This window comes from Salvelinus alpinus, chromosome 15 (genome assembly GCF_045679555.1).
Source record: "Salvelinus alpinus chromosome 15, SLU_Salpinus.1, whole genome shotgun sequence".
Taxonomy (NCBI): domain Eukaryota; kingdom Metazoa; phylum Chordata; class Actinopteri; order Salmoniformes; family Salmonidae; genus Salvelinus; species Salvelinus alpinus.
In genome coordinates, this window is record NC_092100.1 from 19,257,456 (window position 1) to 19,275,571 (window position 18,116).

At 42.3% G+C, this 18,116-nt stretch overlaps 1 protein-coding gene across 3 annotated transcripts in view; it reads right to left on the reverse strand.

Annotated features, from left to right (window-relative positions):
- LOC139539655 (ankyrin repeat domain-containing protein 13C-A) overlaps positions 1-18,116 on the reverse strand; it is a 58,033-nt gene that overhangs the window by 16,513 nt on the left and 23,404 nt on the right. For all 3 annotated transcript variants that reach the window (XM_071342802.1, XM_071342803.1, XM_071342804.1), the window contains 3 exons: positions 5,211-5,296; positions 3,987-4,032; positions 1,433-1,499 (listed from right to left, as the gene is read on the reverse strand). In XM_071342802.1, coding sequence (XP_071198903.1) covers positions 1,433-1,499; positions 3,987-4,032; positions 5,211-5,296 — 199 coding nt within the window. The remainder of the gene's footprint in view (positions 1-1,432; positions 1,500-3,986; positions 4,033-5,210; positions 5,297-18,116) is intronic.

An 18,116-nucleotide genomic window follows, 5' to 3' on the forward strand; every position in this document is an offset into this window, starting at 1 on the left:
TTTCAAGAAGTAGTGGAGAAATGAGGTGTGACAACAAAGATAAGTAACTAAACAATTATATGTGCTGCACATAGACACGAAAGGGAGAGTGAGAGGTACGACAGAGCGGAGACTTTCAACCATTGGAATGTAAATTATGTTATGCCTTGGCCCCCCTCTCCAACTGACATTTTGAAAGCCTGTTAGAGAACTTTCTTTCTTCACCACCCACTCACCACAACATGCACACACTTTCATGTGTCTGAGAATAATTATCCCTGAATCTCCAGCGTTGCATAGATTCAGAGCAGGGGATAAGGGGTGGCAATTTGTGAGGCAAGTAACCTAGCAACGCCTGAAAACACTTTCATTTGTCTGTCTCTGTGTGCGTGTGCGTGTGTATCACGGTGAGCTGCGTGTGGTAAAATTCAGGCCCTTTGAAGAACAACACAGTCTGAACCTGGCTTCTTGTCAATGAACACTGAGGCTTGTAAAGCTTAGCACCACAGCATACATTAACCAGCCTGCTAACAATTAAGCCAGATAACCTTACTGTATTCTGTATAGTCCAACTGGTGAATCGTGTTTCGCTACTGGATGGGGAATAATTGAATGTGACGACTTGGCGCTGGGCCAATTATAATGGAGTCTGTAGGGTTAGGGTAGGTGCTGGTTCTCTCTATCTAAGTGTAATTATTTGGAGAGGGATGACGAGGTAATAGATCTGCAAACAGATGCCGTGCTGCTCAGTCACAGCAGTGCAAGAACCGATTTCACACTCTAGTTAACCGTTCTTGTCATTAGCCACCGTGCTGGGGTTGGCTTTACAGAAGCCCATGAAGCTCGGAGAGGGTGTAGTGTTCAAGGCCAGGAATTTTTACTGAACTGAAAAGGGCTCTAAAAGCTTGAAAGTGCTTCAATAAAGGGTTTTATCAAGGCATATTGACCTTTATTATCGTGGGTTTTACCATATCTCATTGACTTTTTCAGTATAATACTAAAGCTGAGGTCATCACTCAGGAGAAGCACCAGTCTAATGTTGTTGGACAGGGGTGGCTCCTTGGGTTTGTCCATAGGGGAAAGCTCAATTCCTGACTGTTTCTGCATTTAACGAAACTGCATCTCTGCCCTACCAAGACTACGACAAGATGGCTGAAGGAGAAACAGACTGGCACCCAACCAAAGCTAAAGATTGGTGAAGAACAGTGTATCGATTTTGAGCTGCGGAGGAGGAGAAGCAACATTGTGCATTGTGTGTGTGTGGACAAACTTTAAACATGCTGTAACAGCTGAGACCAGTACAGTACTGGTCAATGAATCAGTGATCCATGATGGCACACCCGTCTCTTTATTACGTGTTGTAATCTGTTTGACATGCTTATTTGTTACAATGATCTTCAAGCAAATTGTTGCTTGTTACGACATCATAAAAACAAGGGATGACTTGACTCACCTGATGTTGATCCCCTGTTTGTAGATCTTACAGGCGTCAGAGGGCAGGATTCGGGAAAGCAAAGGCACTGCAACATGGGGAAATAGATAGTCCTAAGTTTAGAAACTCCTTAATAATGATCATCACCTACCACTTCAAAGTTCCTATATTTCCCCTTTCAGAGCCCATACCTGCACAGGCATATGCAGTTCTGCAGTTTAATATTTAACACTCTTTACAAGCCTCCACCAGACTGTCATTAAATAATGATTTCCAAAGTCCTACACCTTATCACGGTCTCAGTTACAGAACTATAAAAGAGATGCGGAAGGTATTATGTGACTGATTTAGGTTATGTGCAAATAGGATTTGAGACCACTTCTGACCCTTGGAGGGCACCACACTATTGTCCATGTTCCAATAATTACGTTAGCATGCTGTACTATATTGCTTCATTATAAACTGGGTGGTACGAGCCTTAAATGCTGATTGGCTGAAAGCCGTGGTATATCAGACCGTATTTTTAAAAAAATAAAGGAGATCCGCACACTAGGAGCTCAGATTCGAAAATATTTTATGTCCAACATTTCGACAAATTGTCGAGGTCACCCCCTCTCCTAGGGAGGGTGACATGGCATCGAACATGTCACCCTCCCTAGGAGAGGTGGTGACCTCGACAATTTATTGAGAGGCTGCCTGGATCTTTAATTTAAAGACCCTTGCTCCCTTCGGTCTCAACATAGACCTTCATCTGAAGCCATTCTTGTGATTATTGTGATTTTGCTATTGTAAATGTTTGTAGGCTTATGTAGCCAAATTGTATCTATGATCGTACGCTATCCATTTATGTTTTTTGTATGCTATTTTAATATATGAGAATATAGCCAGCACCTCGCCTAAATAGTTGTGTGTTTCTTTCGCCTCTAGATTATATCAGACCGTATACCATGGGCATGACAAAACATTTATTTTTACGGTTAATTACTAATTACGTTGGTAACCAGTTTATAATAGCAATAAGGCACCTCGGGGGTTTATGGTATATTGCCAATATACCACGGCTAAGGGCTGTATCAAGGCACTCCGCATTGCGTCTTGCATAAGAACAGCCCTGGTATACTGGCCATATACCACACCCCCTCGGGCTATATTGCTTAATTCTAATGTATATATAAGTATGCCAGCATGGATATTGGAACAGAGCCTATGAATGCCATGTGTGCCAGCAGTGCACCTCTCTCTGAGAGGAAATCCATTCCCTTTGATCTGCACTAGTACAGACTGGACAACGTGTCTGTTTTATCCCCAGAATATTGAAAAGGACTGCTGGGGTCCTGGTCTCTCAATGTCTGAGGTGAAACGTTTAGAATGTTGCAGATAGAAATGGAATGAACAGAGCTGGCACAATTCTCTGTTAAATCTGTTCTGCACTATACAATTCCATCTGAATGTTCTGTGATGTTTCACCCTCCTGAACAGTGATAATTTAAAAGGCATCTTCCAATGCATTCTTTGCATTTGAGCCCTTGCCACACAGGTGCACTTTGCTCCATCCCCTGTCAAATTCTACCAACTCACACAATCAGGATCCCTTTCTTTACTGTTGTGAACAGTCACACAATCTTTACAAGCAGGTCAATATGTAACATGGACAGAGACATGTGAACACACTCTTGACTTACACTGGACATTCAGCCAAAGTCATTTGGGACATTTGTAACATTATTTTCTCTATAAAGTATTCCAAGAAACGATAGGTATTACGTGAATAACGCATCTAAAAATAAGATGAATTGATTCTCTCTCTTGCGCTCGACCTCTGAATGCTCGGCTATGAAAAGCCAAATGGCATTTACTCCTAAGGTGCTGACCTTTTGCAACCTCTATAACCCCTGTGATTATTATTTGACCCTGCTGGTAATTTATGAACGTTTTAACATTTTGAAGAACGATATGGCATTAATGACAATGTTATAATCGCTACCCAGCACAGCCAGAAGGGGACTGGCCACCGCTTGGAGCCCGGTTCTAGGTATCTAGACATTGTGTTTTTCCTAGACATTGTGCTTCTACATCTGCATTGCTTGCTCTTTGGGGTTTTAGGCTGGATTTCTGTATAAGCACTGTAAAAAGGGCTTTATAAAATACATTACATTACATTTTATTGATTGATTGATATACAAGTTAATAGGCCTTAGTAATGCTGGTGGTGGGATGTTGTAATGATGTATTGCCACCACCAGGGGGAGTGTCTGTCTTTCTGTCAGTGTGGGGAGGGGCGAGCCACTCCCTCCAGAGGATTACCTCAGGCTTGTAAACAATCTCTCAGCATCCCTCTATTCCCAACCAGCTAGGCAGAGAGCACTCACTGACACCCACATAGCTGGACTCTCTTAGAGATAGCACCACATTAACACAAACACACTCTGTTTAACAATGTCAACCATGCTAGTATTTCAACTTTAATCTAAGTAGATGCACTCTGTCGTTAAAAAGAAACTGATTAGTTGTAGTGAGTAGGCCTGGTTGTGGGTAATTTGATCATGTACTTGTGTGGAATGCAAAGCAAACTCACCCCAGCTTTGAAAGTCCCAGCGAAGCTCCAAGTAAAAGTCTCCCAGCTGGAAAGAAACAGAATATCAATTTCATTATCAATCAAAATACACCAGAGTAACAGAGGAAGAGTAGACCTGACAGACATTACCATATCAAAGATAGCTTAGTTGAGCCTCATTTACTTCAATGAGTTTAGAATGCAATATGTAGTTAAAATGCTTTGAAATGACACAGCTGGCCCACCTAATCTCACAGTACTGACCAGAAATAAAACCTCCCGTGATGTAATATTAATAATAACGCAGCACATCTCTGAGAAATATAATCCCCTGGAGTTAAGAGATAATCCCTCTCTGATATCACAGGAATGATAATATCCTCTCATCTAACACGGGAGAGAACTGCTCTTTCATCCCTTTCCTCCATCGCTCTCTCCTTCTCTTCATCACTCAGGTTCATCCTCTTGGGGAGTCACAACTGACCTGGTAGTGGCTTATGCCCAGGGCACCAGATGTTTATGCCCACAGAGTTCCCTCGACAACATCATGCCAGCCACAGTGCTGCAAGGCTCCCCAAAGCCCAGACTATCAACTGTGTGTGTGCGTGTGCAAGTGTGTGTGTGGAGTGGAGAATCTGCCTCCCCCTGTGTCGTTAGAATGTTTATGAGAATGTCACCTTTCATTCAGGTTGACCCATGCAGGTTGGCCCATGTTGCTGTCTGTCTGCATAATCCCTGAGCGTAGGCGGCTAGGGAGAGGGCATATTCACTGCATGTAGAGGGTTGTTCTCTGGGGGTGCTTTGTTGTGATGACAGTAGTTAGTGTGTGACTGAGTGACTGATAGCGCCTGGGTCTGTGTGTGTGTCCAGCGGAGTGGCATTTCTGACTAGGAGGAGCAAGTACAGAGCCTGCACCGCAGCACAATGATACATGCTTCATTTCAGAAGAGGAGAAAGATGGGGAGGGTAGAGGAAGGGAGCAGAGGATACAGGCTAGAGACAAGATGGGGATACAAGATATACAGAGGTAGGATCTTCATTTAATTTAAGACAGTTTGCTACATCAGGGAAATAATCCTGCAGCAACAGGAAATCTAAATTATTATGTAGACATTTTTGTAGGGGTAGTTGTTAAGTGGAAATTGCAGACTTCAGAAGCCTTTTTACACCTCAAATAAACTACAAGGGATCAGGGATATTAAATATAAACGGGGGAAAGAGAGAGAGAGAGACTCAGTGCCGTACCTCTTTGAGGGCGTTCAGTAACTTTGGCCTCTTGTCCGCCACACTTTCTCTGGATTGCTGTTTCAGCTTCCTTAACAGCGCTGTGACTGACAGAGAGAAAAACAGAGAGAGCGAGGGGTGAGACCACAACTACATACGGCAATAACAATCATCATTACTGGAATCTCTAGGTATTGGAATCTCTAGGTATCTCTAGGTATCTCTTCAAGAGGAAGTATCCCATCAACTGCATTGCACATTGCTAAATAGAGGATCACATTTCACCATGCAAACTGAATTGAACTTGACCCCAATCTATACTGTATGCTTTTAAAAGCTTAGTTGCGATGACTGAATCATTTGGTGTCTGGGTAGCTAAGCATCACATCATTCAAATCTTGATCACACAGTACAGCATTGTACAGTATTAAAGCACATGACACTGTCAATGAATTTCAATAATGGGAGAAACACACCTACTGACTGCTAATTCTAGTCCCTGATATACACTATATTGACTTCCCAGAGTGAAACGGCATAACAGGACTTTACAACCCCCACCAACTACACTGTCGGTAGGGATCACATCTATTCCAGGAAGTTCAAAGAGGGAAATGAGATGAACAATAAAGTGGACCATTAATGAGATACCTCTGTTAGCTCTTTAATGACCCGAGGGAGGACAAACAGAACAGAGACTTTTAACCATGACAACCCAGCTTAACAAGCTTTCAGCCTAATTCCTCTCGTTTTCATTCAAATAAGACCGAGCTGAAACAGCCACACCCGACTAACATTTATCTGTGGTTCAAAGAGAGAGGTGGGAACAACTAATTGCAGTTATAGGAGGCGTCAGGGGATTAAATGACAATGTGAGCAATCCACGTATAATATGCTTTTAGAAGAAAACACTGTTTTTATGAAATCAAAACCACAAACCCCCAATAAAAGGAATGGAATCATGACTGTCGCAGACAAACCATATAGTGTTTAATTTGGTCATTTCAAATGCAGGGGCTGAAGTAGACCTAATCTGTCCATTCAATCACACAGGTTGTTTTCCGAAAACATAATAAATGTTGATTTGTTTAACACTTTTCTGGTTACTACATGATTCCATGTGTTATTTCATAGTTTTGATGTCTTAACTATTATTCTACAATGTAGAAAATTGTACAAATAAAGTAAAACCCTTGAGTGAGTATATGTGTACAAACTTTTGACTGGTATTGTGTGTGTAAATACCCCTTGACTTTTTTCACATTTTGTTATGTTACAGCCTCATTATAAATATACACACAATACCCCATAATGACAAAGCAAAAACAGCTTAATTCTTTTGCCAATTTAAAAAAAAAATTTTTTTTTGAAATTCACATTTACATAAGTATTCAGACCCTTTACTCAGTACTTTGTGGAAGCACCTTTGGGAGCAATTACAGCCTTGAGTCTTCTTCGGGATGATGCTACAAGCTTGGCACACTTGTATTTGGGTAGTTTTTCCCATTCTTCTCTGCAGATCCTCTTAAGCTTTGTCAGGATGGATGAGGAGCGTTGCCGTACAGCTATTTTCAGGTGAAAAACACCCCCACAGCATGATGCTTCCACCACCATGCTTCACAGTAGGAATGAACCAAGGTTTCCTCTAGACGTGACGCTTGGCATTCAGGCCAAAGATTCCAAATGGGCTGTCAAGTGCCTTTTACTGAGGAGTGGCTTCTGTCTGGCCACTCTACCATAAAGGCCTGATTGGTGGAGTGTTGTAGAGATGTTTGTCCTTCTGGAAGGTTCTCCCATCTCCACAGAGGAACTCTAGAGCTCTGTCAGTGACCATCGGGTTCTTGGTCACCTCCCTGACCAAGGCCCTTCTCCACCGATTTCTCAGTTTGGCCGGGTGGCCAGCTCTAGGAAGAGTCTTGGTAGTTTAAAACTTCTTCCATTTAAGAATGATGGAGTCCACTGTGTTCTTGGGGACCTTCAATGCTGCAGAAATGTTTTGGTACCCTTCCCCCGATCTGTGCCTCGACACAATCCTGTCTCGGAGCTCTACGGACAATTTCTTCAACCTCATGGCTTGGTTTTTGCTCTGACATGCACTGTCAACTGTTGGACCTTATATAGACAGGTGTGTGTGCCTTTCCATAACATGTCCAATCAATTGAATTTACCACAGGTGGACTCCAATCAAGTTGTAGAAACATCTCAAGGATGATCAATGGAAACAGAATGCACCTGAGCCCAATTTCGAGTCTCATGGCAAAGTGACTGAATACTTGCAAAGTGACTGAATGCTGCTAATGAAACTAGGCCACATGGGCCAAGCTCTGTGGCCAAACACACACACGCGCTGGGCTATGTTTTGGGGGCCAGGCATCTCTCTGTTTTTCTCAGGCCTGGTTGCCTAATGAGAGGCGACAGGCTCCGGATGGGCGAGCCTCCTGATCCTCACCGCCCCTCGGTGGGAGAGAACAGAGAGGGGAGAGGAGGGAGGAATAACTCACCATCTGCCCACAGACCACCCAGCATAAATGGGCCGAGCTGACACGGACCTCAACACTGGACCACCTCTCTATAATTAGGCCTAGGCCTATTCACCCTCATACAGACCAAATCATGGCTATAGAAGCAATAGAAATAGAGCCATTTCCTGTCTGAAAGGGGTCTGGAATGTTAATAATAAATCATAATAGATCATGTTTTATTAATGCTAAAGAATCCACCACATAACCAAGACCTGAAATAATATTGTTTATCCAACACGCCTCCACCAGTGAAAAATTAACTACACCTGTCAGCCAGCTTTCGAGTAGCAGGGAGAGGACAGTAAATATTGACACAGTGTAAGCACTAGGCAGCACTAGGCTTCACTGCAGGCAAAATACCTATTCATTATTGGCGGCACAACAGAACAGGCTAAGCTAGCAGTCAGTCATAGACAGCAGGGCAGGGTGCTCCAGTTTTCCAGTTCTCCTGCCACATCAGAGGCTATGGGACAAATCACTTCCATCTCCATTGGGCTTTGATGGCAGAATTCCCCTGCCATTCTCATCAAAGCACCCAGCAGGGCGCTGGACAGTAAAAGCCCCATGTGATAAGCCACCATAGCGCCAAACCCAGGGGACCAGAGCCTGCTTTTGAACTATTTCATAGGCTGCTGCATTGTGATTGATGTGAGCACTTAGGGCTAGATGTCAGCCATCTTAATGAGAGTAATAAACTAATGACTTTCATGTGATTATAATGAGAGAAATAAAAAGCATGATTGTTTTTTACATGATTGTAAAAGATGGGGAGGGCAGTCACTACAAAGGATATGTAATTCAATATTCCATCATGTGAAGTGAGATCAACAGAACAGAAACAGTAGAATTGCTAGCTAGTATCCATTTCCTAGGCTTTTGTGTCTCCTGATGGATGGTGGACAACTGTCCATCCATCTATCTCACACAGATCTAGAAAGAGACACCTATTAACACCATTAGGCAGAATGTCTTCATTTAGTTAGCATATTGTGACTGAGGCGATAACCATCTTCAAATCAAACTTTATTTTTCACATGCGCCGAATACAACAAGTGTAGACCTTACCATGAAATGGTTACTTACAAGCCCTTAACTCTTCTTGACCTGCACTGTTGGTTAAGAAAATATTTACCAAATAAACTAAAGTAAAAAATTATAAAAAGTTAACAAAATAACAATAACGAGGCTATATACAGGGGGTCCAGGTAATTTGTACATGTAGGTAGGGGTGAAGTGACTATGCATAGATAATAAACAGCGAGTAGCAGCTGTGCACAAAACAAATGGAGAGGAGGTGGGGGGTCTTGTTCAGCAGTCTTGTGGCTTGGGGGTAGATGCTGTTAAGGAGCCTTTGTCCTATACTTGGTGCTCCAGTACAGCTTTTTATTTCACCTTTATTTAACCAGGTAGGCTAGTTGAGAACAAGTTCTCATTTGCAACTGTGACCTGGCCAAGATAAAGCATAGCAATTCGACACATACAACAACACAGAGTTACACATGGAATAAACAAAACATACAGTCAATAATACAGTAGAACAAAAGAAAACAAAAAGTCTATATACAGTAAGTGCAAATGAGGTAAGATAAGGGAGGTAAGGCAATAAATAGGCCATGGTGGCGAAGTAATTACAATATAGCAATTAAACACTGTAATGGTAGATGTGCAGAAGATGAATGTGCAAGTAGAGATACTGGGGTGCAAAGGAGCAGGATAAATAAATAAATAAATACAGTATGGGGATGAGGTAGATAGATGGGCTGTTTACAGATGTGCTATGTACAGGTGCAGTGATCTGTGAGCTGCCCTGACAGCTGGTGCTTAAAGCTAGTGAGGGAGATATGAGATATGCTTGCAGAGAAAACAGTCTATGACTTGGGTGAAAAACTTTTGGAATCTTCCTGAAATTGAGGAAAACTTCACTCCAAATAAGACCAAGAAGAAGATGGTGATGGAGAAGATAAAAGGCCTATCTTCACATCATGAGACAGCAGCTAAAATGTAGGTCTTCCTTTATGTCCTCAAATAGGCTACTTTTTGACTGCTCTGCACTGTACTGCAGGTCCTTCTGCTCTTTTGTACTGCCGCAAGCCAGGGTGTAGTTCACTTCTCATCCAAACAGGAAGTTGCTTCAGGCTCAAGTGTGACAACACCTCAGACCCCTATATGGAAAAGTTGTTCCCTGCCTTATAAAAACTAGAGGAAAGAAACAGTGATAGGCTTTTAGTGAGCACACAAATTCGACACACAGTTGTGTGAAAAAAAAGCATGTGGACTGTGGACAAGTATAAAAGGGAGAAAACACATAACTATGTTCCTGCTGTAAAATTTACTAATTTGCTAAATCTGCTACCTGCCATCTGTGGTGAACAAAGCGTTGACCAACTTTTGGTTGTGAAACAACCGGCTAACTTGTGAAACAACCGGCTCACTTCTGTTTTGGATATACAGTGCTTTCAGAAAGTATTCACACTCCTTGACTTTTACACATTTTGTTGTGTTACAGCCTGGATTTGGAATGGTTTAAATTGAGATTTTGTGTCACTGGCCTATACACAATAGCCCATAATGTCAAAGTGGAATTCTGTTTTTAGAAATGTTTACAAATTAGCGGCCCAACTTTCACTGGGGACATGACCCCACCACATTCTGAAATTGCATTTTTGTCCCCCCCAGCTTCAACATTGTACTGTGATACATTAAGGGTGGTCAGGTAGGCTGTTTGGCGGTCTCACCCGGCTGGATTTAGGACCACGCGGACACCACAGAACGTGCAGACAGGCTGTGTGAAGGCAAAGCTTCTGAAAAGCTGGCTTATGGGAGAGAAGAAGAGGCAGGTGCTGTCTGTGTGTGTTGGGCATTTTCTCTGAGTTGTAAAAGCAAGCAGTGCAGAAATTGGCTACTCTTTATTTGACTGATGTAAGGTAACTGCGGTTTGACTTATTAACAGGAAGTAGCTAATGTTTCATCCCCTCTCGACTGAAGTTCTGTCTGAATTGAATGATTTTGCTACAGTAGCTACCACAAACAGTTCAGCGATAGCCTCTAGCTATCTCAGTATCTGTCAGGTAGCAGTATCTAACAGCTGTTGTGTGTATGGAAATATTTTGTAGCCTTTGTTTTGTCCTGTTTCAACAGAAGTAAATTAACTTGGCTAGTTTTCACCAGTTGATGTAGCTACCATTAGAGCTAGCCAAAAGTTGGCTAACGTTAGCTAGCTTACTAACTTAAGCCTCAATCACATTAGACCTAAATCAACTGATGATACCAGTGGCCATACGAATGAAGACAAATATTTATGTTTTTTGACAGCTCAATATGAGTTTTTTATTACAGTCAATATAGCAAAGTAACGTTATTAATCTGTCAGTTTCCCTAGCTAATTCCCTACTTTTCACACCGACACAGCTTAAACAGCTCTACAGGCTTCAATGTCATGGTGCACAGTCAGTACACAACACTATGCTCATCATGTCTTAGCAGCATCAGATGGTGACAGGAGTCCCAGCAGGGTCAGACGGCCAGGGAAGACTAGTGAATTTTTCAGTATATTATAACAATCAGTGAATTGATACAAAGTTCCATCTTGAGTTAATGGTAGGCCTACAGTAGCTACATGACTGCAGCTTAAAGCTACAGTCTGGGATCTGGGAATAATGGTAACTTCAATTATTGAACCATTATATTATTAGGATAGAATCAATGTATAAATGTATAAATGTACACCAAGGTAATTCTTTGTCATGCTTTATAGCAGGATCAGATGGTGACAGGGGTCTCAGCAGGGTCAGGCAACCAGGGAAGACCAGTCTGTGGCATCACCGAGGTGAACTTTTGCAGATGCAACACTTTATTCTCTCTGTGCAGCAAACACTGGACAAGCCAGAAGCTTCAAAGATTGAAACTATTTTAAGGAAGTCTGACAAACCTCCAAAGTTCAGTTCCACATTGTATCAAGGGTTGATAGAGGCTTTTCCTGATGATACAAAACATGTACAACTAAAATGTAAGGAAGACCTGGGAGACACTATTGATGATGATGAATAGATACATACAGTGCATTCGAAAAGTATTCAGACCCCTTCCCTTTTTCCACATGTTGTTACGTTACAGCCTTATTCTAAAATGGATTCAATATTTCCCCCCCCCCCCCCTCAATCTACATACAATACCCCACAATGACAAAGCAAAAACAGGTTTTTAGAATGTTTTGCAAATTTCAAATCACTCATTCCTCTGCTGGAGGTGTAAAACACAAGAGGACTTATTTGCATATGTTATGCTCTTGTGAAGGCTGGCTGAATTCTGGCAAAGAGTATGTTCTTTTAACTCAGCAGGTCTACAGATTCTCCCTTCTCCTTGTTTACTTGGAAATGTTGATACTTACCAGATAAAATTGTGTAGCCTAGCATTTATAGCAGCTAAGAAATGCATTGCCATTAATTGGAAGGTTGGTTATCCTCCCACAATGTCATAATGGATGGCAGAAATGTCAAGTTATGTATCACTAGATTTGATTTCTAACAAGATTAAGGGTATACTGTGCAACTTTCACAAGGTAGGGATGCCTTCTATGGAATACTGTCCGACAAAAATAGTCTGTATTGAAAACATGCCCACGTCAGGGGAGCTACCTATTTAGGCAATCCCTAGCTGCTGGGCTGCTCAGTCCTGGCCCTGGGGGTCTGCCGTACTGTTGGTTGTCACTCTGGCCCTGGCCTAACACCTGAAACCAATAATGAATGTTTCACTAAGATCCTAAAGCTGAGTGGGATGTGTTGGGGTGCTGCAGGGTGGTGAACGCCTAGGGGAAGGATGGGGTGATCCAGCTATATTGTGTGCAAGTAAAAAGAGCTCTACAGTACTTTTAGGCATATATGAATTACAGTGCCCTCTTTACATTTTTGGGACAGTGAAGCATTTTTTATTTTCAAAGTTTGAAATCAAACAATGACTATGAAGTTAAAGTACAGGCGGTCAGCTTTAATTTTAGATTATTTTCATCCATATCGGGTGAACCGTTTAGAAATTACAGCACTTTCTGTACATAGTCCCCCCCCCCAATTTAGGGAGGAAGGAAGTCTGTACAGAATAGGGTTGTTTGAGGCAATTCCAACACAACACTGAGTGCCACGCATGGTGGTGGCTGCATCATGTTATGACATTGAATGTTTCTGAAAATCTATGGCTTGACTTGAAAATGGCTGTTTAGCAATGACCAACTTAAGAGAGCTTGAAGACTTTGAAAAATAATAAATGTGCAAATATTGTACAATCCAGGTGTGCAAAGTGCTTAGAGAGAGACTTACCCAGAAAGACTCAGCTGTAATCGCTGCTGAAGGTGATACTAACATGTATTGACTCAGGGGTGTGAATACTTATATAAATTAAATATTTCTGTATTGAATTTTCAATAAATTAGCAAAAATGTCACTGTCATTATGGAGTATTGTGTGTAGATGGGTGAGAATTGTTTTTATTTAATCCATTTTGAATTCAGGTTGTAACACAACAAAATGTGGAATAAGTCAAGGGGTATGAATACTTTGATGGCACTGTAAGTGTCACGACTTCCGCCGAAGTCGGTCCCTCTCCTTGTTCGGGCAACGTTTGGCGGGCGACGTCACCGGCCTTCTAGCCATCACCGATCCACTTTTCATTTTCCATTTGTTTTGTCTTACACACCTGGTTTCAAGTCCCCAATTACTTGTTCATTATTTAACCCTCTGTTCCCCCATGTCTGTTTGTGAGTAATTGTTTGTATGTAGTACAGTCCGTTAATGTGGGCTCTCTTTATTGTATCGCATTTGTATATTTTGAGTAAAGTACATTTATTTACTCATATCTGCTGTCATGCGCCTGACTCCTCTACACGAGCTACACACAGACCGCATTACAGTAAGTCTTTGCCTGACTCAAACTTTATTATTTTGCTGCTCTATCCCCAGCTAGTAACTTTGGTTCCTTGGAAGTTGTGGGAACTTACATTTTTGGATTCCCATCAGTTCTGGGAAATCCATATGTTTTTTGACCGGTAAAAAGGAAAACATTTTAAATGTTCTGAGAAAATGTAGCCTAGTCTGTAAACGTACATTTTTAGATTGCAGGGAGGTTTTGAGAATGTTTTACAATGGTTCTCTGAAAGTTTTCCTATGAGGTTTTATTAACGTTCTGAGAATGGAAATTACAGGTTAAGGTAATTAAATAACGTTCTGAGAACATGTTTCAATAAGACTTAATAACACCGGCCCTCCCGAGTGGCTCATTAGTCTAAGGCACTGCATCGGAGTGTTAGCTGTGCCACTAGAGATTCTGGGTTCAGGCTCTGTCGCAGCCGGCCACAACCGGGAGACCCATGGGGCGGCGCACAATTGGCCCAGCGTCGTCCGGGTTAGGCCGGCAGGGATGTCCTTGTCCCATCGCGCACTAGTGACTCCTGTGGTGGGCCTGGCGCAGTGCACGCTGACACGGTCGCCAGGTGCATGGTGTTTCCTTGGTTCGGCTGGCATCAGGGTTAAGTGGGCATTGTGTCAAGAAGCAGTGCGGCTTGGTTGGGTTGTGTTTCGGGGGATGCACGGCTCTCGACCTTTGTCTCTCCCGAGTCCGTACGGGAATTGCAGCGATGAGACAAGATTGTAACTACAAAAATTGGAGCCCACGAAATTGAGGAGAAAAGAGGAAAACGTTTAAAAAAATAAAAGACTTAATAACACTTAGAATCAGTTAACTGTTTTGAACTCCAAGCACAGATAGGACACTTGAAAACAAACATTAATTTTTTATTGTGAGATTCAAACCTACAATCTTCTGCTCTCAATCCATGGAATTAGTCTACAGCGCCACAAGGATGGAGCTAGCTAAGCTTTTAATTTTTGTCTATTCAAACAGACCCCATTTCAAAGGAAACTAGCACTCATTAAGATCAGGTGTGGCCAATTAGTGGGCGCAGCCAACACACCTGAACACACTTAACAAGATAGAGAGTAGAGTTTTGTTGATGCCGAGAACGGAATGTATATGTTTTAAAATAACATTCTTAGAATGTTCTTTGAACATTAGTGTTTTCTTGTGGTTTTTATGGTAAGTTTTCTTAGTGTGAACATGACTTTAAATAGAACCATGAGGAAACATGCAGAAAACGTTTTGCTGAAGTACTGAAATTCTCACCTAAAACATGATTCTCAGAACGTTATGTGCTAGCTGGGTCGTTCACTACATACTTTAGTCTGAGACTGCCATCATTGAAGTCGTTTGTGTTGACGTCAAAATGAGGGGTGTTGTACAAAAAGTAAATCAGAGATTGGATCATCTCTAACCAATCAGAGTAGCAAAGCCAATGACACATTGTTTTTGGGGGGGGGGACTCTTGCCAAACCCAATTGGTTTCTGGTACCAATCAGAATGGTTAGAATGTTTTCCCATTCCAGAAATCGTCGTGGTACTAAGATAAAGACTCATTGCGGAGGAGAAATTAACATATGTGGGAGTGACGTAGCGTTTGCCGGGAGAAAGGAGTTTGAGTAAGTCTACCATCTGGCTAAAAACAAATAGATTCAGTACTGGTCTTGTCTTTTTATAAAGGCACTTTGAATACGGGATTTAAGAATCTCTAAAAAGACCAGATCACTACTTCCTGGAAAAGTGTGATATCAGCAACTTTCAGTGGCCTCATTCACTCAGATGTTTCCATCCTCACACAGACAGCTCCCACTTCCCTACCAGACCAAGAGAAGTGCTGACCTGCTAATGTATCTAAAACACTGTGCATTGCATTGCTTTTCTAGGTTAGCCATGTTAGCTAGCTTTTACATGTTTATGACACTGAATATGGAAAACTGTTCAGTGCTACTCTCCTGTCTTACTGACAGCCAGGTTATATGACAGGGCCAGGACTATACACCTACTGTAGTCATTTACAAGATTTGCAGGAACGGAGTCAACAGCTAAGAATAAAAGTGATTCATTTAAGTGTGGGTGGCGTGGCAGTGTGATAACAGAGACCCATGATGCCTTGGAACTACACAGTTAGTGAGTCAGAAAGTAGGTGCGTGCATCAACCAACACAGGTCGAAGTGTAGCCGAACATCATATAATTTAAAAAATAAAAAATAATTTGAAATAATGAGTGCCTCTCTCCTTTAAAACAGTTACCAAGTCACACAGACCAAATGGATGGTGGTTATCCATAGCCCCTGGAGTTCAAATGTAATTTGTCACATACAGTGCCTTGCAAAGGTATTCACCCCCCTTGCCGTTTTTCCTATTTTGTTGCATTGAAACCTGTCATTTAAATAGATTTAATTTGGATGTCATGTAATGGACATACACAAAATAGTCCAAATTGGTGAGGTGAAATGAAAAAAAATTAATTGTTTCAAAAAATAAAAATAAATTAAAAACTGAAAAGTGGTGCGTGCATATGTATTCATCCCTTTGCTATGAAGCCCCAAAATAAGATCTGGAGCAACCAATTAACTTCAGAAGTCACATAATGAATTAAATAAAGTCCACCTGTGTGCTATCTAAGTGTCACATGATCTGTCACATGTTCTCAGTATATATATATATATATATATATATATACACACTGCTCAAAAAAATAAAGGGAACACTTAAACAATACAATGTAACTCCAAGTCAATCACACTTCTGTGAAATCAAACTGTCCACTTAGGAAGCAACACTGATTGACAATACATTTCACATGCTGTTGTGCAAATGGAATAGACAAAAGTTGGAAATTATAGGCAATTAGCAAGACACCCCCAATAAAGGAGTGGTTCTGCAGGTGGTGACCACAGACCACTTCTCAGTTCCTATGCTTCCTGGCTGATGTTTTGGTCACTTTTGAATGCTGGCGGTGCTTTCACTCTAGTGGTAGCATGAGACGGAGTCTACAACCCACACAAGTGGCTCAGGTAGTGCAGCTCATCCAGGATGGCACATCAATGCGAGCTGTGGCAAGAAGGTTTGCTGTGTCTGTCAGCGTAGTGTCCAGAGCATGGAGGCGCTACCAGGAGACAGGCCAGTACATCAGGAGACGTGGAGGAGGCCGTAGGAGGGCAACAACCCAGCAGCAGGACCGCTACCTCCGCCTTTGTGCAAGGAGGAGCACTGCCAGAGCCCTGCAAAATTACCTCCAGCAGGCCACAAATGTGCATGTGTCAGCATATGGTCTCACAAGGGGTCTGAGGATCTCATCTCGGTACCTAATGGCAGTCAGGCTACCTCTGGCGAGCACATGGAGGGCTGTGCGGCCCCACAAAGAAATGCCACCCCACACCATGACTGACCCACCGCCAAACCGGTCATGCTGGAGGATGTTGCAGGCAGCAGAACATTCTCCACGGCGTCTCCAGACTCTGTCACGTCTGTCACATGTGCTCAGTGTGAACCTGCTTTCATCTGTGAAGAGCACAGGGCGCCAGTGGCGAATTTGCCAATCTTGGTGTTCTCTTGCAAATGCCAAACGTCCTGCACGGTGTTGGGCTGTAAGCACAACCCCCACCTGTGGACGTCGGGCCCTCATACCACCCTCATGGAGTCTGTTTCTGACCGTTTGAGCAGACACATGCACATTTGTGGCCTGCTGGAGGCAGGAGATGGATGGCGCTAAATACAGGGAAATTCTTGAGGGAAACCTATTTCAGTCTTCCAGAGATTTGAGACTGGGACGGAGGTTCACCTTCCAGCAGGACAATTACATTTTTTCTTTCACCTTTATTTAACCAGGTAGGCCAGTTGAGAACAAGTTCTCATTTACAACTGCGACCTGGCCAAGACCCTGGCAATGACCCTAAGCATACTGCTAAAGCAACACTCGAGTGGTTTAAGGGGAAACATTTCAATGTCTTGGAATGGCCTAGTCAAATCCCAGACCTCAATCCAATTGAGAATCTGTGGTATGACTTAAAGATTGCTGTACACCAGCAGGAACCCATCCAACTTGAAGGAGCTGGAGCAGTTTTGCCTTGAAGAATGGGCAAAAATCCCAGTGGCTAGATGTGCCAAGCTTATAGAGACATATCCCAAGAGACTTGCAGTTGTAATTGCTGCAAAAGGTGGCTCTACAAAGTATTGACTTTGGGGGGGGGTGAATAGTTATGTATGCTCAAGTTTTCAGTTTTTTTGTGTTATTTCTTGTTTGTTTCACAAAAAATATGTTGCATATTCTAAGTGGTAGGCATGTTGTGCAATTAAAATGATACAACCCCCCCAAACAATCGATTTAATTCCAGGTTGTAAGGCAACAAAATAGAAAAAATGCCAAGAGAGGTGAATACTTTCGCAAGGCACTCTATATGTGTTTAGTAGATGTCCTGACTCCAATTAGCTTTGGGAGAAGTCATTAGCCTAGGGGTTCAAATACTTTTTCCAACCTACACTGTGAATGTTTAAATTTTGT